The sequence below is a fragment of the Coregonus clupeaformis genome, chromosome 23 (assembly GCF_020615455.1).
Source record: "Coregonus clupeaformis isolate EN_2021a chromosome 23, ASM2061545v1, whole genome shotgun sequence".
Taxonomy (NCBI): Eukaryota; Metazoa; Chordata; class Actinopteri; order Salmoniformes; family Salmonidae; genus Coregonus; species Coregonus clupeaformis.
In genome coordinates, this window is record NC_059214.1 from 19,332,355 (window position 1) to 19,350,340 (window position 17,986).

At 43.1% G+C, this 17,986-nt stretch overlaps 1 protein-coding gene across 9 annotated transcripts in view; it reads right to left on the reverse strand.

Moving 5' to 3' along the window:
• Window positions 1–17,986, reverse strand: part of LOC121536123 (bromodomain adjacent to zinc finger domain protein 2B-like) — a 97,876-nt gene that overhangs the window by 29,685 nt on the left and 50,205 nt on the right. For all 9 annotated transcript variants that reach the window (XM_045206568.1, XM_045206567.1, XM_045206566.1 and 6 more), the window contains exons 3-11: window positions 12,213–12,392; window positions 7,152–7,340; window positions 5,271–5,432; window positions 4,627–4,820; window positions 4,204–4,401; window positions 3,263–3,847; window positions 1,780–2,443; window positions 1,267–1,560; window positions 231–291 (exon numbers count right to left, since the gene is read on the reverse strand). In XM_045206568.1, coding sequence (XP_045062503.1) covers window positions 231–291; window positions 1,267–1,560; window positions 1,780–2,443; window positions 3,263–3,847; window positions 4,204–4,401; window positions 4,627–4,820; window positions 5,271–5,432; window positions 7,152–7,340; window positions 12,213–12,390 — 2,525 coding nt within the window. In that variant the 5' untranslated portion in view covers window positions 12,391–12,392. The remainder of the gene's footprint in view (window positions 1–230; window positions 292–1,266; window positions 1,561–1,779; window positions 2,444–3,262; window positions 3,848–4,203; window positions 4,402–4,626; window positions 4,821–5,270; window positions 5,433–7,151; window positions 7,341–12,212; window positions 12,393–17,986) is intronic.

Consider the following 17,986-nt stretch of genomic DNA (forward strand, 5'->3'; position numbering starts at 1 on the left):
ATGGAGGCTCTGGTCAAAAGTAGTGCACTATATAGGGAATAAGGATGCAGGTACTGTACAGTGGGTAGTGCTGAGTGATTAGTGCTTTTTGATGTCGGTTCGGTTTCAGTTAGATTATTATTAAACTTTTTTACATTAAATGCACTATGCATTATCAAATCAAATTGTATTTGTCACATTCCAGTGACATTCTGAGTGGTGTATGTATGTATGTATGGTGCATATCTTACCCAAACTCTAGAGGTGTCCGCAGCTCTCTCTCATCTGTCACTCTCCTTCTCTTCCCTGTTCCTGGGAGAAAGAGTGGACTCATTAGAACGGTCGGACAGATCCACTGTGACCTGAGCAAATGCAGAAACCCTGTCGCGTTGGCCAGAGGTGGCCTAGTCAATTCAGTTGCCCAGGGGAAAACAATGGCTTGAAAACTCCACCCACCAGACAAGGGTACCTTAAGAACATTTCAGCCTGTTATGTTCAGTTGTTTTATTCAAAGAAACAGGCAAAACCATAGGGTCCTTTTAACCACTGTTGCTTTTAGAAATGACACATCAACACAGGATTAGCAATACAATACCTTGTCAAATTGACCATGTCAAAGCCGATATCAAGGAATAGAGCTAAGAATGATTATATGGGAGTGGAACTACAACAACAACAAAAAGATTCCAACATGCAGCTATTAGGAAAAAGAGACTCAGACTGCAGTAATCATGAGGTCTGAGCCAGCCAAGTGCTTCAGCTGCTAACAGGTTAAACATATGCCAGCCAGGGTAATCAATAGACTCAAAGGGCCTGCTCTGGGTCATCAAAACAATGACACAAACACTTTTGACCAGAGACGTCATTTTGCATCGAGAGACTCGCTGAACAATGTTTTCCTGCTGGACTGAACTGAGTGATCTGACTAAGCAAATGGAAGAAGGAGATAACAGTCTGGACTGCCAACAAACAGCCTCAAGGCCCACCACCATGTCCCAAATAGCACTATATAGGGAATAGGGTGCCATTTGGGACGCAGCCATGAGAGTAGTGCACTGGTTTTAGCAGGGCTCTCCAACCCTGTTCCTGGACAGATACCGTCCTGTAGGTTTGCGCTTCAACCCTAATCTAGCGCACCCGATTCTAATAATTAGCTGGTTGATAAGCTGAATCAGGTTAGTTACAACTGGGGTTGGAACGAAAACCTACAGGAGGGTAGCTCTCCAGGAACAGGATTGGAGAGCCATGGGTTAGAGAGCAAAGATGAGCTGAGAGTTCCATTGGTACCTGGTGGAGTGGAGCAGAGAGTGTATGAGGAAGAGGGGGTGCTGTGGTAGGCCAAGGCCCCAGAGCTGGTCACTATGGCTGGGGTGGGCAGTCCACTGGATGCCTTGATGACCTGGAGGTTGAGAGGGGAGCAGCTGGCTGAGAGGCTGGAGGAGGTGGTGTTGAGTAGAGAAGAGGAGCCTTTGGTGCGCTTCAGAGGGGTCCTCTCTGCCTCCGTGTCCGTGGTGGTCTCGTCGCGGTCCTTCACGTCGTCCTCAGAGCAGTCCGAGTCGCTCTCCAGATTACTCTCAGACTCTGCAGGGGACACCAGTGGGAGTGGAGGACTTGATAAGTCATTCTCCAATTAACATTCAGTTCACATTCAACCACACTGATAATCACAGGCCTCTTGAAGGAACCTCTTTAAAGTATCTGCTGAATCTGTATCTAAAGTGGCGATGAAGCATTTAAAGTCATACCAGATGTAAGCGCTGTTTCAGAAGTGCATCACATTAACGTGCTGAACTGACTAACCTGATAGGCTGTCGTCAGAATCCTCCTCATCGTCGTCATCATCTTCGTCGTCATCATCATGTTCATCGTCCTCATCCTCTACGGAGTCGTCGGAGTCCTTACTGCTGGGAATGTCCGACTCTGTGTCCCGGAACAATTCCACCAGGGACTGCACCAGGTGGGTCTGGGACTGGGAGACACCCTTCCCCGTGTGGAGAGCCTTATGCTGGGCCTTGCTCTTCCCATCTCTGTGGGCCAGGCCCGGTGAGGTAGAGGCCCAGCCTAGGGCTCCAGAGCTGTGCTCCTTGTGTCCAGTGCTCAGGTTGACAGGCATAGAGAAGGGTGGGCTGGTGGCAGCCAGGAGAGGATTGTTGATGGTGCTCCTGCTCTGACTGCTGCTGCGAGGCTTGGTGATGAGGGCCAAGGGGGCCTCCTGCACCGTGCTGTGGATCACCCCATTGGGGTGGGGGCCCAGGAGGGAGGAGGCCAGGAACAGGTTGGAGTGGTTGGTGTGTGGAGAAGGGAGCCCGTGACTGCTCGGGGTCTCTGAAGACAGTTTGGGCGGTGCTAATGAGGAGGAGGATGATGAGGCGGCCATTTTCTTTTTCTTCTGGCTCTTGAACAGGTCCTGATGCATCAGTGGCAGAGGGAAGGCCTGTTTGAAGTGCTCCTGGGAGAGGAAGGGCTAAAGGAGAGAGGGAAGAGGGGAAGAAGAGAATGGAAGTAATTATACGAGCTGTCAGTCATTTGCATTAATGCAGATTGTGAATGGAAAATGTAATAATAAGAAATGCACTTGTAATTGCTCAGTGAGAATGACAATGAAGAAGAGGGTCTCTCCCATTAAAGTATATTAAAACAAGTCGGTGTCGAACAAGGTACACAAATAATTAAAAAACTGTTCGGCACAATCTTTGGCAATTTTTTCTGTTTAGTGCCGTTTTCTAGGCTTAGCAATCAACTTCCTTTTTGGAGATACCTCTACTAAACTCCGGCTGTACTAAAATCCCGTTCCAAAGGTCTTGTTATAGATTGACATGCTATCACCACTGTTCAGATTAACAATAATAATTGAATCCTTGGAAAAAGGCAGATTTTTCCCTTTTGATAACAACGGGCTTCCTAAAGCATTACTGAGTTAATTGCGTGTCAGCTTTAGTGAAGTATTTCCAATAAAGCTAACTAACTTCATTGTCACTTTCGGTCATGTACAGGGGGAGCCGGCATGAAACGCAATCCAACTGCTGATAACAGTGCTTAGACATTTAATTTTCTGTAGAGAGGAAGCTGACCTTTTGCAAATCAGAAACAATGATAGTCAAGAAGAAATGGGAGATACTACATATCCATATCCGAAATTCTTGGTAAAAAAAAGTTTGTTATCAATATTACTTTGGAGAAAGACTTAAATCGAATAGTCTTCTTTTAATGAGTGGAAAACAGACCATTACACACATGTACAAAACAATGAAAAGGCAAATCATTTGCATACAGCAAGACTCACCTGTTTCAATTTAAAGTTGTTGATGTGTAACAAGGTTTCATCCAGGAAGTTTCTGCTTCCCGACTTCATACTGTCAGACAGGGTGGGGGGTTTGGGGGAGCCCGTCTGAGATTTGGGTTTGTGTGAGGGCGATAGGGTGGGTGGTTTGGGGGACGAAGCCAGAGAGGGAGGCTTGGGTGAGGAGGAGAGAGACAAGGGCTTGGGGGAGGAGCAGAGGGAGATGGGCTTGGGAGATGAAGAGAGGGAGAAGGGTCTGGTGGGTTGAGGAGAGGATGAGGCCTCCCTGCGTGGTTTGACCAGAGCCAAGGGTTTAGTACTGGCCAGCCCCGTAGCCTGGATCACACTGGTGTGCTGCTTGATTTCTTCTTCTCTGCTCCTGTAGCTCTGGAAGACTAGGGACGTGGACTGGGACAGCGCTGGGGGCTGGAGTGAGGGTTGGAGCGGGTAGTGGAGGGAATGGAGAAAGGCCTTGTCTGGATGTTTCTGAAGCAGACCACTCCGGCTGTCCTGAGCATCCCTCGCCTTCTCGCCTTCAGCAGCGCGGGGTCTCTTCTTCTTGCTGTTGGCAGTGGTCTGTGTCAGGCTCTGAGAGTGAGAAGAGGAGGTGGAGGAGAGAGGAGGGGGAGGACAGTTCCATGTCAGCTCTGACTCAACCCAGCCCACAATGGCAGCCCTGACGGGCAACGCGGTTGGGCGCCCAGTGCGCCACCCACCAGTGGAGCTGCCCTTGACATTTAACTGAGATTAACATTCATTGAGAGCATCACAGTGTGCTTGGAACAAAGAGGAAAGTATAACATTTTCAAAAGACAAACCATAGACAAACCATAGACATGTCATGTTAAAATAGTGTATGCATGAGTCCAGATATATGGCTACTGAGTTCTAACAATTCGACCCGGACAGTTAAACTAGACAAGCGCCTGAAATCTGAAACACACCTTAATCTTCCTCATTACACGGCTCTCCTTCTCAGAGTCAGAATCATCGCTGTCGTTGCTCTGATCTTCATCATCATCATCCTCCTCGTCTAGGTCGTCTGAGTCACTGCTGTTCACCCCATCGCTGGAGATATCCGAGGAAGACCCTGATTCGCTGTCACTGTTGCTGGACGCCTCCACTGGTTTCTTGCTGAGTTTCTATAACAGGGAACAGTGATGGAGTCATTCCAGTCAATAGGGTAAAAGAATACCATAGCAAACAGCACACATCTCAGATGTCAATGTTTGTCTAGATCGCATCCATCCTTGTGGGACATTAACGTTTCCAGATATGTTTACCACAAACTAGTCCTTTTTGGACTAGTTTTTCCTGGGTAAGCCATTTTATTAGTTGCCAGATATGTGTTTGGTGATCCTACTAACCTTCTCTTTAGTTTTCTGAACGCTCTTCTCCTTCACTTGGGTCATGTCCTGGTGGCTCTTGCGGCTTCTGACGCTTCCGTTGGTGGCTTTCTGTTTCTCCGTGTTCCCCTGTGTTGAGAACGTAGTGGTGGTTGTGCTGAAGCTGCTCTCAGACACAGTGGAGATACTGCTGCCATTCACAGCTTCATTCACTCCTTAGACCATGAGGAAACACAGTTAGATACCACAACTATGAATCAGGAACAACCATTTTAGTACAGTGAGCATGAAGAGGAAAACAAGGTGAAAGACAGTTCTCTAAAATGATGAGTTATCAGAACTTGCCAAAGCACTTACTAATAGGAAAAATCTCATTATATTAGCAAGAGGATCTCCCGGTTAACATATTCACTGGTGAGACACCCGGCACCTGCTTACAAACTGATTTATGCATTTACATGTCTTCGTATTGCCTCCAGGGTCAATTAAACATATTTGATGTTGTACCTGTGCCCATAAGGACATCATTCTCTTTTATGCAGAAATGTTCCTTGCTTCATTAAATTGCTTGCAGAGTAGGGAAAACATCTGGCAAGAGTGTGTGTGTGTGTGTGTGTGTGTGTGTGTGTGTGCGTGCGTGCGCCTGTCTGTCTTTGTCTGCCTACCTTTGGCAGTGGCTCGTCCGTTCTTGCTGGGGGTGCGGGGCTGGAAGGGGCTGGGGTCGTGGCTCTGCTGGAGTTGGGGTAGGAACATGGGCGGGAGCCCCAGGAGATGGGGAAAGAAGGCTGCAGCTCCACGCCCCTGAGCCTCAGCTGCCCGCCACCATTCTTGGGTGTAGAGGGAGAGGAGAGAGAATTCATGAGAATCCATGCCAGTGATTTCACTGTTATGCATCTAAGTGATGACACACTGTTTCAGACAGCCAGGGTTTCGGCTGTTCAATCTTTCCGTTTCTCTTTGAACAGATCTCAGCAGATGACCAGTGCATTCCACTGGCTCACCTGATTTCAGCCCATTTAATTGTAAACATGTTGAGAATTGTAAATCCCAGAGGATAGCTCCACATTTGAGGCTCATACATGCTGGATATTTCACAGCTGAAAAAACAGTCTCGCAGGAACTTTCTCCCTTTCCCTTTAAAATGGCAAAAGCAATTCAAAATGTTAGTTTTTTTCAGAGGACAAATATATATATATATGGGGCATACAACATTCTGTTGGTGGCAAGAATTTTAAATAATAATTTAAATAGAAAAACTTGAAGTGTTGAATCAAGTGTTGTTTTTTGTACCAGTTCATAAACCATGTGCCATGGAATCGGTACATCGAAAATCTCTTCCCATTTATTTTGCTACCTGTATGGTTGAAACTGGTATATTTGTCTATTTATGCCAATTCCTTTCAGCCAATTTGTATCTTTAATACATGGCAGGCAAACAAGTTCCCTACCTTCTCCCTTTTCCACTTGCCTCCTCCAATTTTGTGGTAATGCTGCAATCAGTTGGTTGTAAGTTTGGATTGAGCAGACATTCCCATATATTTTCGATAGCTGCATATGTGACATAACTCCATCGTTTCTATTCATAATATCATTAATAAATATAATACACATAAAAAAAAAAAATATCCATAAAGAATGTTTTTTTAAATTAATTAGTACATTTGAGTTTAACCATAACATTTGTTGTAATATTTGTTCTATCTTTTCTGGAGGATAAAAATGAAATTGTAACCAACTTTGTATGGCTTGTTTAAGAAAAGGCGATACTTTAAACAAAATTGTATTTTCAATTAGTCGGAAATGAGAAGTTGTAATCTGGATAAAGGCAAAAAGGCCATTTTTAAACAAAGGATGAGCCTTTCTTAATAAGCCCTTCGTGCTTGATGAAGTTGACTACATACTCCTGATTCATTTGTGATTCTTGTTATGAACGTCACAATGTCTAAAAGGTACATTTCATATTCACATGCTCCGGATACTGTATACAGTTCCTGGACGCTAACCAACACCATTTTCCTCTGAGTGTGATATAAAAAAAAAGAATGTAACACAAAAAACATTTAGCTCGAAAAGTGTGATAGGTCCAATCTTGTTTTCTCAGAGGTCAAGGTGGTGCTGTGAACCTTCCCAATCTATAAACGTCATGTCCTGAATGCTGCCTATTGAACTGATGGACGATACCATAAAGGTGATGCATGCTAGCTGGGCTCTCTGTGGGAGTTGGCTGGGCCTAATAACAACACATTCTGGGAACTCTCAGAAGGCAGAATGAACTGATCAAATGATTGTGTTTGTGTTTGTGTCCCAAATGACACTCTATTCCCTTTATAGTGCACTACCTTTGACCAGAGCCCTATGGTCCCTGGGCAAAAGTAGTACATTACATATGGTCTGCTCAAAAGTAGTGCACTATATAGGGACTAGGGTGCCAATATGTTATTCACTGTGAGATACTGATGCATTTATAGCTTGTACTATTCATTACTAGATATAAACCAATAATAGTGCATCTAGTTTATAATGGATTGTAGTCAAGGCTCTCCTACCTGGAAAGGCTCCTAGCTGGGAGTGAGCAGCCAAGGCAGCAGACACCCCCAGGGAGCCCAGGCCTCCAAACTCTGAGCGCCCTGAGCTGGTAGTGTACAGACCAAATGCTGGGTGGTTGATGACGGGAAAGGCACTTGAGACTGTAGACATGTTGAAATGTTGATCGCCCGCCGCCCGGAACAAGTGTCCTGGAAAAGGAGGAAACGTCTAAATGAAGCGTCTGTATGAATTTAGATACATAAACCATGTAGCTAAAATCCCACAGCTAAATAATTCATCCGTATGACTGTTAATGTTTAATATCGCAATAAAGTCTCCTTAAGGATCTGTTACAACATCCTCTGGTTGGGAAGAGATCATGTTTTATGCATTATCAATAAAGACGCTGGTTAGTGGGTGTAAAGGAAAAAGACTCCCACGGATTCTGCTTGATCTGTTCAAACATGCTTTTGCAAATATGAGACATGGTTGTGGGAGGCTGTTCGGATTCTATTCAGAGAGAGATCATCATGCATTTGTAAAGCGCCTGGTGCTATTGCTCTTGTTTGAATACGATTATAAAGGCAGACGCATCTATTGCAACATCAACAAAATTGCATCATTAACATTTTGCAGAATCATTTTGTTAAATGAAAGTAAAACTGCATTTGGTTTGGTGGGGGGGGGAAATACAAGGTATTTACAAGGATGTTCATTTCATGTTTTTTTTTTTTCTGTATGTTGAAATTGGCGCAGGACATTTGAACAGCTGATAATGCAATCCCAGGGATCCTCCTCCTGCACCTAACAGATGCAACTAACAGATCACTCCTGGTTCTCCACTACCGGTACTCTCTGAAGGCTGACAAAACAGAGATATTATAGGCAATGTTCCCTAAACATTTTTGGGGCACTGAGCAAATTGTAGGTCTTGTGAGCGGAAACTTGAACATTGTGAGAATTCTGTGCAACTTCCGGCGTGCGTTTACAGTGAACACTGAGGCTGTACCCTTATAGTTTTAGACAGTAGCCAATGTGGCTATTTGAGCAGAATGTAGGCCTACCAACAAAACCAATGGAGCAAATTCCATAACATTTTCACATGGAAATAGCTTTTGATTTCTATGATATAGCCTACAGTAGCCTATATGTAGTGTTCAATGCAGGCCTACATTGCATGAGACCTTTAAAAACGTTTGGGTTTTACATTAATTACTTGTTACTTGGTCTGTAACACCATGGGCCAAATAGGTGACTGTAAATGGCATTGTATTGTGTTGTGTTGTATGATGCAAGAAACCATTTTATAAAATAAAAGTTATTATTATTCCCATACAGAGAATTAGACAATGTAGGCTACCACTCTGCCTACTGGCTTATTTTTCACAAAAAAACGTTTATTTATGTAGTGCAAACTAATGGGGCGAACTAAGTGAAATTCAATATCTTGTGTGTCTGCGCAGCATGGCATTTCTTCTGTGCCGCAGTCCTGGAAGAAGTGCGCGATTTAGAGGGAACATTGATCGTAGGAGATTTTGTGTTTAGAGTGCATCATTGCGAATGGGGAATTTTGGAGCATTAGAGTGGCCGTGTCCGAATACCCGTACTAGCGTACTAAATAGTATGCCAACAAATTATGTTTTATAGTATGTGAAATTTCTAAAATAGTACTCCGAATGCATCTGATGCGCAATTGCGTTGACCCCCGCCATTCATTCATTTTGGTACAGCACGTCAATTTGATTATCAGCTGTTGTCAAACACGAGTTGGAAAAGACAAGTGAATTCTAGTAGCTCAAATGCCGAAATGAGTATGCAGTAGCTAGTATGGGTATTTGGACACCACATTGTTTCTCTCCGATCACTACTTCCCAGGACTCCTGGGAAATTAGTGTAAATTGTTACTTAGTGGGAAATCTCAGTTAACCCAGAACTAAACCTTGCGTAATTTCGTCAACTGCTCGATTAGGTTTGGGGGGAGGTGTGTTAGAAATTGAGATTCCCGGTTTGCCAAGGCATCCACCCTTGCAAAAGGAAACTGCTAGCCAAAGCAGTCTTATAACTTGGGGGTAGAAGCTGTTTAGGGTCCTGTTGCCATACCCAGTGGTGATGCAGCCAGTCAATATGCTCAATGGTGCAGCTGTATAACTTTTTGAGGATCTGAGGGCCCATGCCAAATATTTTCAGCCTCTTGAGGGGGAAGAGGCGTTGTCGTGCCTTCTTCACGACTGTGTTGATGTGTGGACCATGATAGTTCCTTAGTGATGTGGACACCAAGGAACTTGAAGCTCTCGACTAGTTCCACAGCAGCCCGGTCGATGTGGATGGGGCCGTGCTCGGCACACCCTTTCCTGTAGTCCACGATCAGCTCCTTTGTCTTGCTGACGTTGAGGGAGAGGTTTTTGTCCTGGCACCTCACTGCCAGGTCTCTGACGACCTCTCTGTAGGCTCTCTCATCGCGTCGGTGATCAGGCCTACCACCATCGTGTCGTCTGCAAACTTAATGATGGTGTTGGAGTCGTGCGCGGCCACTCAGTTGTTGGTGAACAGGGAGTACAGGAGGGGACTCACATTGGCTACGGAGAGCGCGATCTCACAGTAGTCCGGAACAGCTGGTGCGCTCATGCATAGTTCAATTTGGCTTGCCTCATCTGTCGAAGCGAAGCAGTTTAAGCAACACCTTCGCCTAATACTGATAAGTCCAACTAACCAGTGACAAAAAGTCATGACCCGGAACTAATGCTGCTCGTTACCTCACGCATCCTATAGCATGCCGACAGATCTACAGTACTAGTTATGTTTAGGTAGTCTGTCCACAAGAGATTATTGAGTGGACTTTCCTAGATAAATACAACTATTTAATTACTTTAATATTCACAACAGTCTATGTCTATGTTGGCAAGGAACCCTGCATGTTGTCCTCTCTCACAGTCAGATAGACTAGAGTACTGAAGGACCATATTTAATGGAAACTCAATTAGCAGCACAGACGTGCAGAGAAGCTTGTACCTGCTGTTCTAACAGGCAGTACCATGTGCCAGCCAGGTGATTGGCATAATTAAAAAAGATGACTGAACACATTTCCTCATAACATTACTAAATCCCCCAAAGAAATAAAACTGTCAACTTACGTCCTAAAATCGAATTTCAAGTCAATTTATAATAATTAAAAGAAAAATCTGGAGTGATTAGTTTGTTTATTTTCACTTGGTACAATGGCAAATTGATTAAGTTTATAAGGCTAAATTTTTTATAGTCAAATATAGTTGGCCTAATTCCATGGCTAATTCCATGGCTGCTTTGCAATACTTGCTTGAAATTGCCCAAAAACATTGTGGAGTGCTGCCGTTTCCCAATGTTCTTGAACTTGGGAATTCATATTAAATGACCAAAAAGATATTGCTGTAAAAATCTTACCAGGATATAAAGTGGGGGTCTCTGTAATGATCCATTACTGATTCCCCATCTCACTTTATGCATTCTCCTTCAATCTATATTGAAGGATTTATGGTCTGGGTTTGTGACTGGTCTATAAACCCACCCTGTGCACTAGCTCTTCCAAGCAGCTTGCTTACAATTTACAGCATGTGATTTCAGCTTTCCCATTTTCAAAACAACATTCACACTCACACACACACTAAACACTTTTTATACAAGAATGCAAATAAGTGTTATGGGATAAATGGTAACTATAAAGGCCAATGTCAGGTCTAGATTATCTGCATGTAATTCTTATAATTCCCTGACATCTTGGTATTGGTATTGTTAGATAGAAACTGATGTAGGTCTAAATTATGTGGAGATAAGTTAGTTAGGCCTACACAAGTTTGCCATGAAAATAAAATATGAAGTGAGTTTCACGCTCGTCAGTTCAAATCAACCAACGTATACTTTTTCATTGCATCTGTGACAGCAAAAGAACTGCATCAATTACTCCTCGTCTTATCATCCATTTCACTTCCAGATAAAGGAGCACTTTTTATTTCAGATTTCAATCAAGCCCTTTCGGTTGAACATTGTATCAGCTTAAAGACAATTTTCCAATCCATTATCGATTCAAAGCACTGTGAAATTAAACTTATTTCCCCCATTTCAACCTAAAAAGGTTAGTAATATCCAAAGCCGATTGAGAATTAGTATCTGAAAATTGCATTATAAAATGCATTTGCAAACATGAAAAGTAATGCGTGAGACAAGTGTAAATTCATGAATTAATAACCATAAGTATAGCATGCATGTGTAATTAAATCACTTAGAAAGAGTGTAACTAACACAGGAGATGTAATATCTTTACTTTGCTTTCCACCGGGGGGGGGGGTGAGAAATCTCTTAAAATTTGCTTTATTCTCATAACCGCAACGTGACTTCAGAGGTGCTGTGCTTTCTGCATTTAAATTCCAGCTCTCTGTCCAAAATAGCTTATCTAGAGAAATCTCTGAGCACGTTTGGTTGGTGTGTAGGGGGATAGAAATGTATAATGTATGAGCAAAATGTCTAATGGCTTCTTCATTGTAACAGCATGAAAAAAAAATAAAAAAAAGTCTTTCTTTTTTAATTATGAAAGAAGAGGGAGAAAAATCACAGATGATAAATTTGCATGTTATTTTCTGGTCAGGGTAATCTGACAGTTTATGCATCATCGCTTCTCGCCACATTATGGCTTTGACCACAATTAGTATTCAGAGAAAACAGAGGATATTCGAGGCAGCAGCGGCCACAGCAGTCTCTATTTGGCTGACAGACCCGTCAAATCACAACGGGCTAAACTGGTGCTAAAGGTTGTCAAGAAACATCCAAGCGGGTGCGCGACGTCTTACACAGAGAGGATTTTTTATTGTTGTTATCCATTAATGCAAAAGCGTTTTAATTTCTACACAAACTATCAGAAAATGAAGTGTGAGAAGACGGTGCTTTCTTTATCTTAATGAACCCTCATAATTAACACTCAGGAATGCTCTTTTCTTGTTTAATTTGAAGTTGGAGAATAATGAAATATGATGTGTTAAAGGTGAATACAGCCCATGTGTTTGCATGTAACGTGATTAATCTGTGCATCAGTGTGTGTGTGTGTGTGTACGTACCACAGGTGGTGAGAGGGGAGCCCAGGACGGCACGGCTGGGGGTGAGGCTGCACTTGGAGGAGGATGTCTTGGCCGAGGCAGGGGCAGGTGAGGAGCCGACAGAAGAGACAGTGGAGGAGGCGATGTGCAGGGAGGACGGGGCTGACGATGGGGAGGCCAGCCGCTCTCCAGACTCCATATCTGTCAAACACAATCCAATCAACACACTTACAAAAGGCAGGGGAAGAAAAGAGGAGGAAAAAAACCAAACACTCCCACCACACCCCCCACTGAGCCTCTCCCCCTCTCACATGTTAATTACCCCCTCAACAATATCTCCGGTTAGCTAAGGCCACTGGCCAGAGAATCTCCTAAACAAACCCACAGAGAGCTTTCACTGAGGCAACAGGGAAAATAAGGACAAGTATTTGATCACATATTATGGACACAGACAGACAGACAGACAGACAGACAGAGGATCCTCTTGGGTTTACAGGAGTGTTTTATATAAGATGTCAAACTGGTGCCACTCAAGACTTGATCGCTAATGAGAATATTAACGCTTTAACATGGACAGTTTTCAAGGAATCATTGAAATCAGTCCCAGCTTACAATGCAGCAGATGTTCCTCTTAAATGTACAGTTAAAACACTGACGGTGACTCTATGGGTAGATTTGCAGAGAGCTATCACTAAGCCATCTCTCTGTTGACACAGAACACAGTAGCTCTGCCCATCATCCCAATGAAGACATAGACAGACCAATTCTTTAGAAGTAGTCTTTCATGATTTCTCCCAGCTTTTCCATTATTTATGCCACTTCTCTTTGTTGTGTTTCACAAAAGACCAAAATCCAGTTTTACAGCGCTGGCATCATCGTTATTGTATCATTAGACATAAATAAACTATTTCTAAATCTCCCTGGTGACTGTCCTCTGCCGCGGAGGCAGCTAGGCCTGCTGGTGAATACATCTGGGAGACAAAGCTATCCGCTGAATATCAAGTAACGTCCCTCCTCGCCACCACACTGACAACACTGAGGAGACGACGCAAATGACATGAAAGCTGCAGCCGTGCGCCACTGAAAAGGCCATGCTGCAGTGTGTGTGTGTGCTTGCGTGTAGAGTGTGTGTGTCCGTAGTCGAATCAAAACCCTTTTAATTTCTACTGGACAGAGGTGACTTTATAATTCTAATAGCACTCTTTAAAAAGCTATCATCATAAAGAAACAATCTAGCCTATTCTTTACGGGAGGATAATTTATTCTCATTTGCATGAAGATTGAACAAACCAACAAATATAGCCTACATTTAATATAACTGGGCAGAAGGTAGGTTAAATAATCCAAATCAAATCAAATATGAAATGATTCTGAATTAGATACTAGATTAGATTTAAATAGAAGTCAAGTGTGACTCACACATTTCACACACACAATTTAATATTTCCTTGATGTCTGCCAACTTCTCCCTTCTATTGGGAAATGTTACAGAAATGATTTCCTCTTGGGCAATTCATTTCTGCTGCACAAGACAACGGACGTGTTTCTCTGGGGCCTCTCTCTGTCAATAACAGACAAACTGTCTACAGAAATAATCAGAAAAACAGGTGTTCCCTTAAACAATCCCTCAAACCCCATTACTTACTAAACGTACATTTGAGGAAATTGAAAGCGAAACATGAATGAGACGACGGCAGAGACTATAATCACCTAAATTAAATCAAGTATTTTCTGGATTTAGGAGGCCAATCCTGTCTTAATGATCATAAATTAGAACTGGGTTTAGCTTGATTTTATAGGTAATTAACGTGCATGGCACAGTGGCGCTGGTATTCCAGGTGCTATAGAACCTCCATGTGAGCAGCTACATTAATTTGACTTTGCAGTGTGCATGTGCAACTCATCTTGAGCCCCTGACAGCATGTGAAACGTGGCAGTACACACAATGCACACATCCCTAACAGCAGGCCGCAGATCCCATAGAAGCCATTATAATGTACAGGAGAGGATTTATAAGAGAAATGGCTCTGCTTGAATCAAAGTCACGTTCTGCAGATATCACCCTTCACACAGTGCAGCTACCTGCCTGTTGTGCATGTCATGCCGCAAATAACAAGATATGCCCCTTCCTTCAGACAATTTGATGTGCTTATAAAACAGACCCATCTTTTTCTTAATGAAAACAAGTTGCAAAACCCACACACCTCCAAATGCCACTGATCACTGAAATGCCATGAGATCATTAGGTCTGGTGGTTACGGTGGGAAATGCCATGTCTGTGCTCCCTGCAACTGTGTGTGTGTGTGTGTGTGTGCAGCTAAGTTGGTCGGTGTGTATCTGTGTTGGTGTGTCGTCGGTCTCATTATCTGCCAACCCAGAGTAACAGATGGCTGACGCTAAACAGTGATAATCCCACAACAGAGTTATCAGCATGGATCAGCAGTATTCAGACTGCCGACGGACGGACGGACGGACACAATGTCTTCTCCAGCTAATGGAAGGTGCAGGGCTGCTAGAGATCTTGAGGAAGCATATAATACAGAATGCCTTGACCCCATTCAAAGTCAGCTAGAGAGCTGCTGCATGCTACCTCACTACACTACTAGCCTCTCACTGACTGCTCTCACCATGCACTCTGGTTCTGTCTCAAGTGGCACCCTATTCCCTATGTAGTGCACTACCGCAAAAAAATACTGCAAAAATCGGAAGTGTCCATTTAAAGCATTTAAACCAATGATATGGTTACTCAGGGTTCTTCCAAAATAAGATTGTCGCTGTGCCACATTGCAGTCTGGCTGCACCACTAGGTAAAGATTTCACAGCAAGTAAAACTGATATTTAGTAATGATAGAGTAACTTTGATCGCCAATGACATGGTTGTGAATTGAGAAACAGGCCGTTTATAAATTCAGAGCATTATCATGTTCCTCAATTAATTCAGCGCATTTCAGCAGTAGTCCTAGGCTATCTCGACACAGAAACGCGCTCAGGACGCACCCCGAATAGGCCATAGCATTGTCGAATCATACAAACTTAGTAACGGTAGTCAAACAAAAGACAAATGACCAAAGTTGCTAAGCTTGCTAGATAACCTCCAACGAATGACAGAATATCTCCCATTTGGCAAAATCAAGTAGATGATTATACAGATAGCAGATCAGCTCATGAATAACGGGGAGATGAAGAGAGGAAATTGTTTAAATATCAACTCGGTTGAAAAAAAAAATCCATATCTACTCTCATACCGTTTGTTGATCACACATTCTCTACTGAAGCTCTCATATTGGCAGCAATATGAGACAGCGCAGAGAACGATATAGAGGTAGGCGAGACGTGCTTTGATAATGCAACCTATGGATTACAGAATAAAGTTAGGAATTTTCATGTCAGGATTTTGGGTTTCAGTGGGATTGGGACGATAGGAAAATAGCCTATGCTCTATATAAGGCTACTATATGAGTTAATAGGTCAATAATACACTTGATTTAGGCTACATTATTGCATGCTAAATGTTCCTGATCAGTGATAGATGAGCAAACAAATAAATGAGCTATCACTTCCACTTGTCCAGCCAGAGATCAATTAACCAAATATACAGACAGAGACTCAGTGAAACAAAATCACATTGCTTGATTCTCAGACAAGTCACAGGCTTTTGGTCGGGAGTAGGACAGGCTACTACGCGAGTGAAGAGCAAAATCCAGTTGTATAACATGCTAGAAAAATGTTCTGAACAGCTATATGAGCAAACTAGAATAAAGATGATCATTAGCACTCACCTCAACTTAGCTAACATTTCCCCAGCCTAATTGTTACCAAATATCAAAATGGAGATACAGTGAAAACAAAAATCAGACATTGATTGATTTACCTAGAGTCCCCCATGCTTGTCTCAAAGCAGCGCTATGGCGCTGTCCCAATCAAAACTGTACTGAAATGATAATCTAGGTGACCACACACGACTATTGTTTTAAATTGAACAAAAATATAAATGCAACATGTAACGTGTTGGTCCCATGTTTCATTAGCTGAAATAAAAGATCCCAGAAATCTTCCATATGCACAAAAAGCTTATTTCTCTCCAATTTGTGCACACATTTGTTTACATCCCTGTTAGTGAGCATTTCTCCTTTGCCAAGATAATCCATCCACCTGACAGGTGTGACATATCAAGAAGCTGATTAAACAGCATGATCATTACACAGGTGCACCTTGTGCTGGGGACAATAAAAGGCCACTCTAAAATGTGCAATTTTGTCACACAACACAATGCCACAGATGCTTCAAGAGGGAGCATGCAATTGGCATGCTGACTGCAGGAATGTCCACCAGAGCTGTTGCCAGATAATTTAATGTTCATTTCTCTACCATAAGCGGTCTCCAACGTCGTTTTAGAGAATTTGGAAAACGACCAACAGGCCACACAACCGCAGACAACGTGAAACCATGCCAACCCAGGTCCTCCAAATCCGGCTTCTTCACCTGTGGGATCGTCTGAGACCAGCCACCCGGACAACTGAGGAGTATTTCTGTCTGTAATAACGCCCTTTTTGTTTGGCTGGGCCTGGCTCCCCAGTGGGTGGGCCTATGCCCAGTTATGTGAAATCCATAGATTAGGGCCTAATGAATGTATTTCAATTGACTGATTTCCTTATATGAACTGTAACTCAGTAAAATCATTAAAATTGTTGCATGTTGCGTTTATATTTTTGTTCAGTATAACGGTTGCATATTACTTTGGGAGTTTGAGTATAAGCAAGAATGTGATACATGCCTTCAATTGCATTAGCCTACTTTGTTACAATATTTTCATCACTCAGTTGATCATAAATAAGGTGAGTGTTCCTCTCTCTCTGCTCTCTAAGCCTAATGGTTGTTTCCTCGTCTCCTCACTCCGCTGCCGCCCACCTCCACCGCGTTTTTCTCAACACCACTTTAAATCAATATAGCCTACTGTTTTGTAGAAATATGGCTTTTTTTGTGTGTTCGGCTCATTTAATTTCTGTAATGTCGGACCAGGCCTGGGCTCTGGCTTTCAGCTCACCGGGCTTGGATCGGACCGGGATAGAATTTTCAGTTCCGATGAGAACTCAACTGTATTCGGGTCTCGTGTGCCAATGATGCATGTGCTTTGAATTGATGGTGACTTTGTGTGAAGTAAATACACTAGGCTCAAGGCTTCCATGTGACAACCTGATTGGATAAGGTGCCATTTAATGTTTTGCCAATCTGCTGCTGCATATGTTGTGTATTTTGTGGAATTGCATTAGTGCGACATTAGTGGGTGAAATGTAATTTCCCGGGTCTTGTCATTTTATTATTTTGGGAAATGTGAAGAGATTCAGTGGACAGTCCCGGGATCCTGGTTACCCATGTTAATCCCTACTTTACACATAAATGAATAGGTGACATAAACAATAAGTAATGGAGGAATAGGCCTAACATGCTAGTTCATGTGATAACCGTGGTCCGTGGATGCATTGTATTCATTCTCTTGACCTTAATGGTTTAATGATTAGCTGCAGCCCCGGACATTGTTTTGTCGGAGTCAAATCTCCTGAAGCATGAGCAGTGTCTTGCCCTGGTGCTCTGCATGGTTGCCTGGTGACACTGCCAGATTATTTTTACCTACACAAATCACCAGTGGTGTCCACCGTGTCCACTAAACACAATTAAGGAAGCTTCTGCTACACTGGACAAATAGCTGGGCCACTGTTGAGCCGGCATGATTTGCGGCACGGCGGGATCGAGGGATGGAAGGAGATGTTAAAAAGACAGAAGAGGATAATCCAACC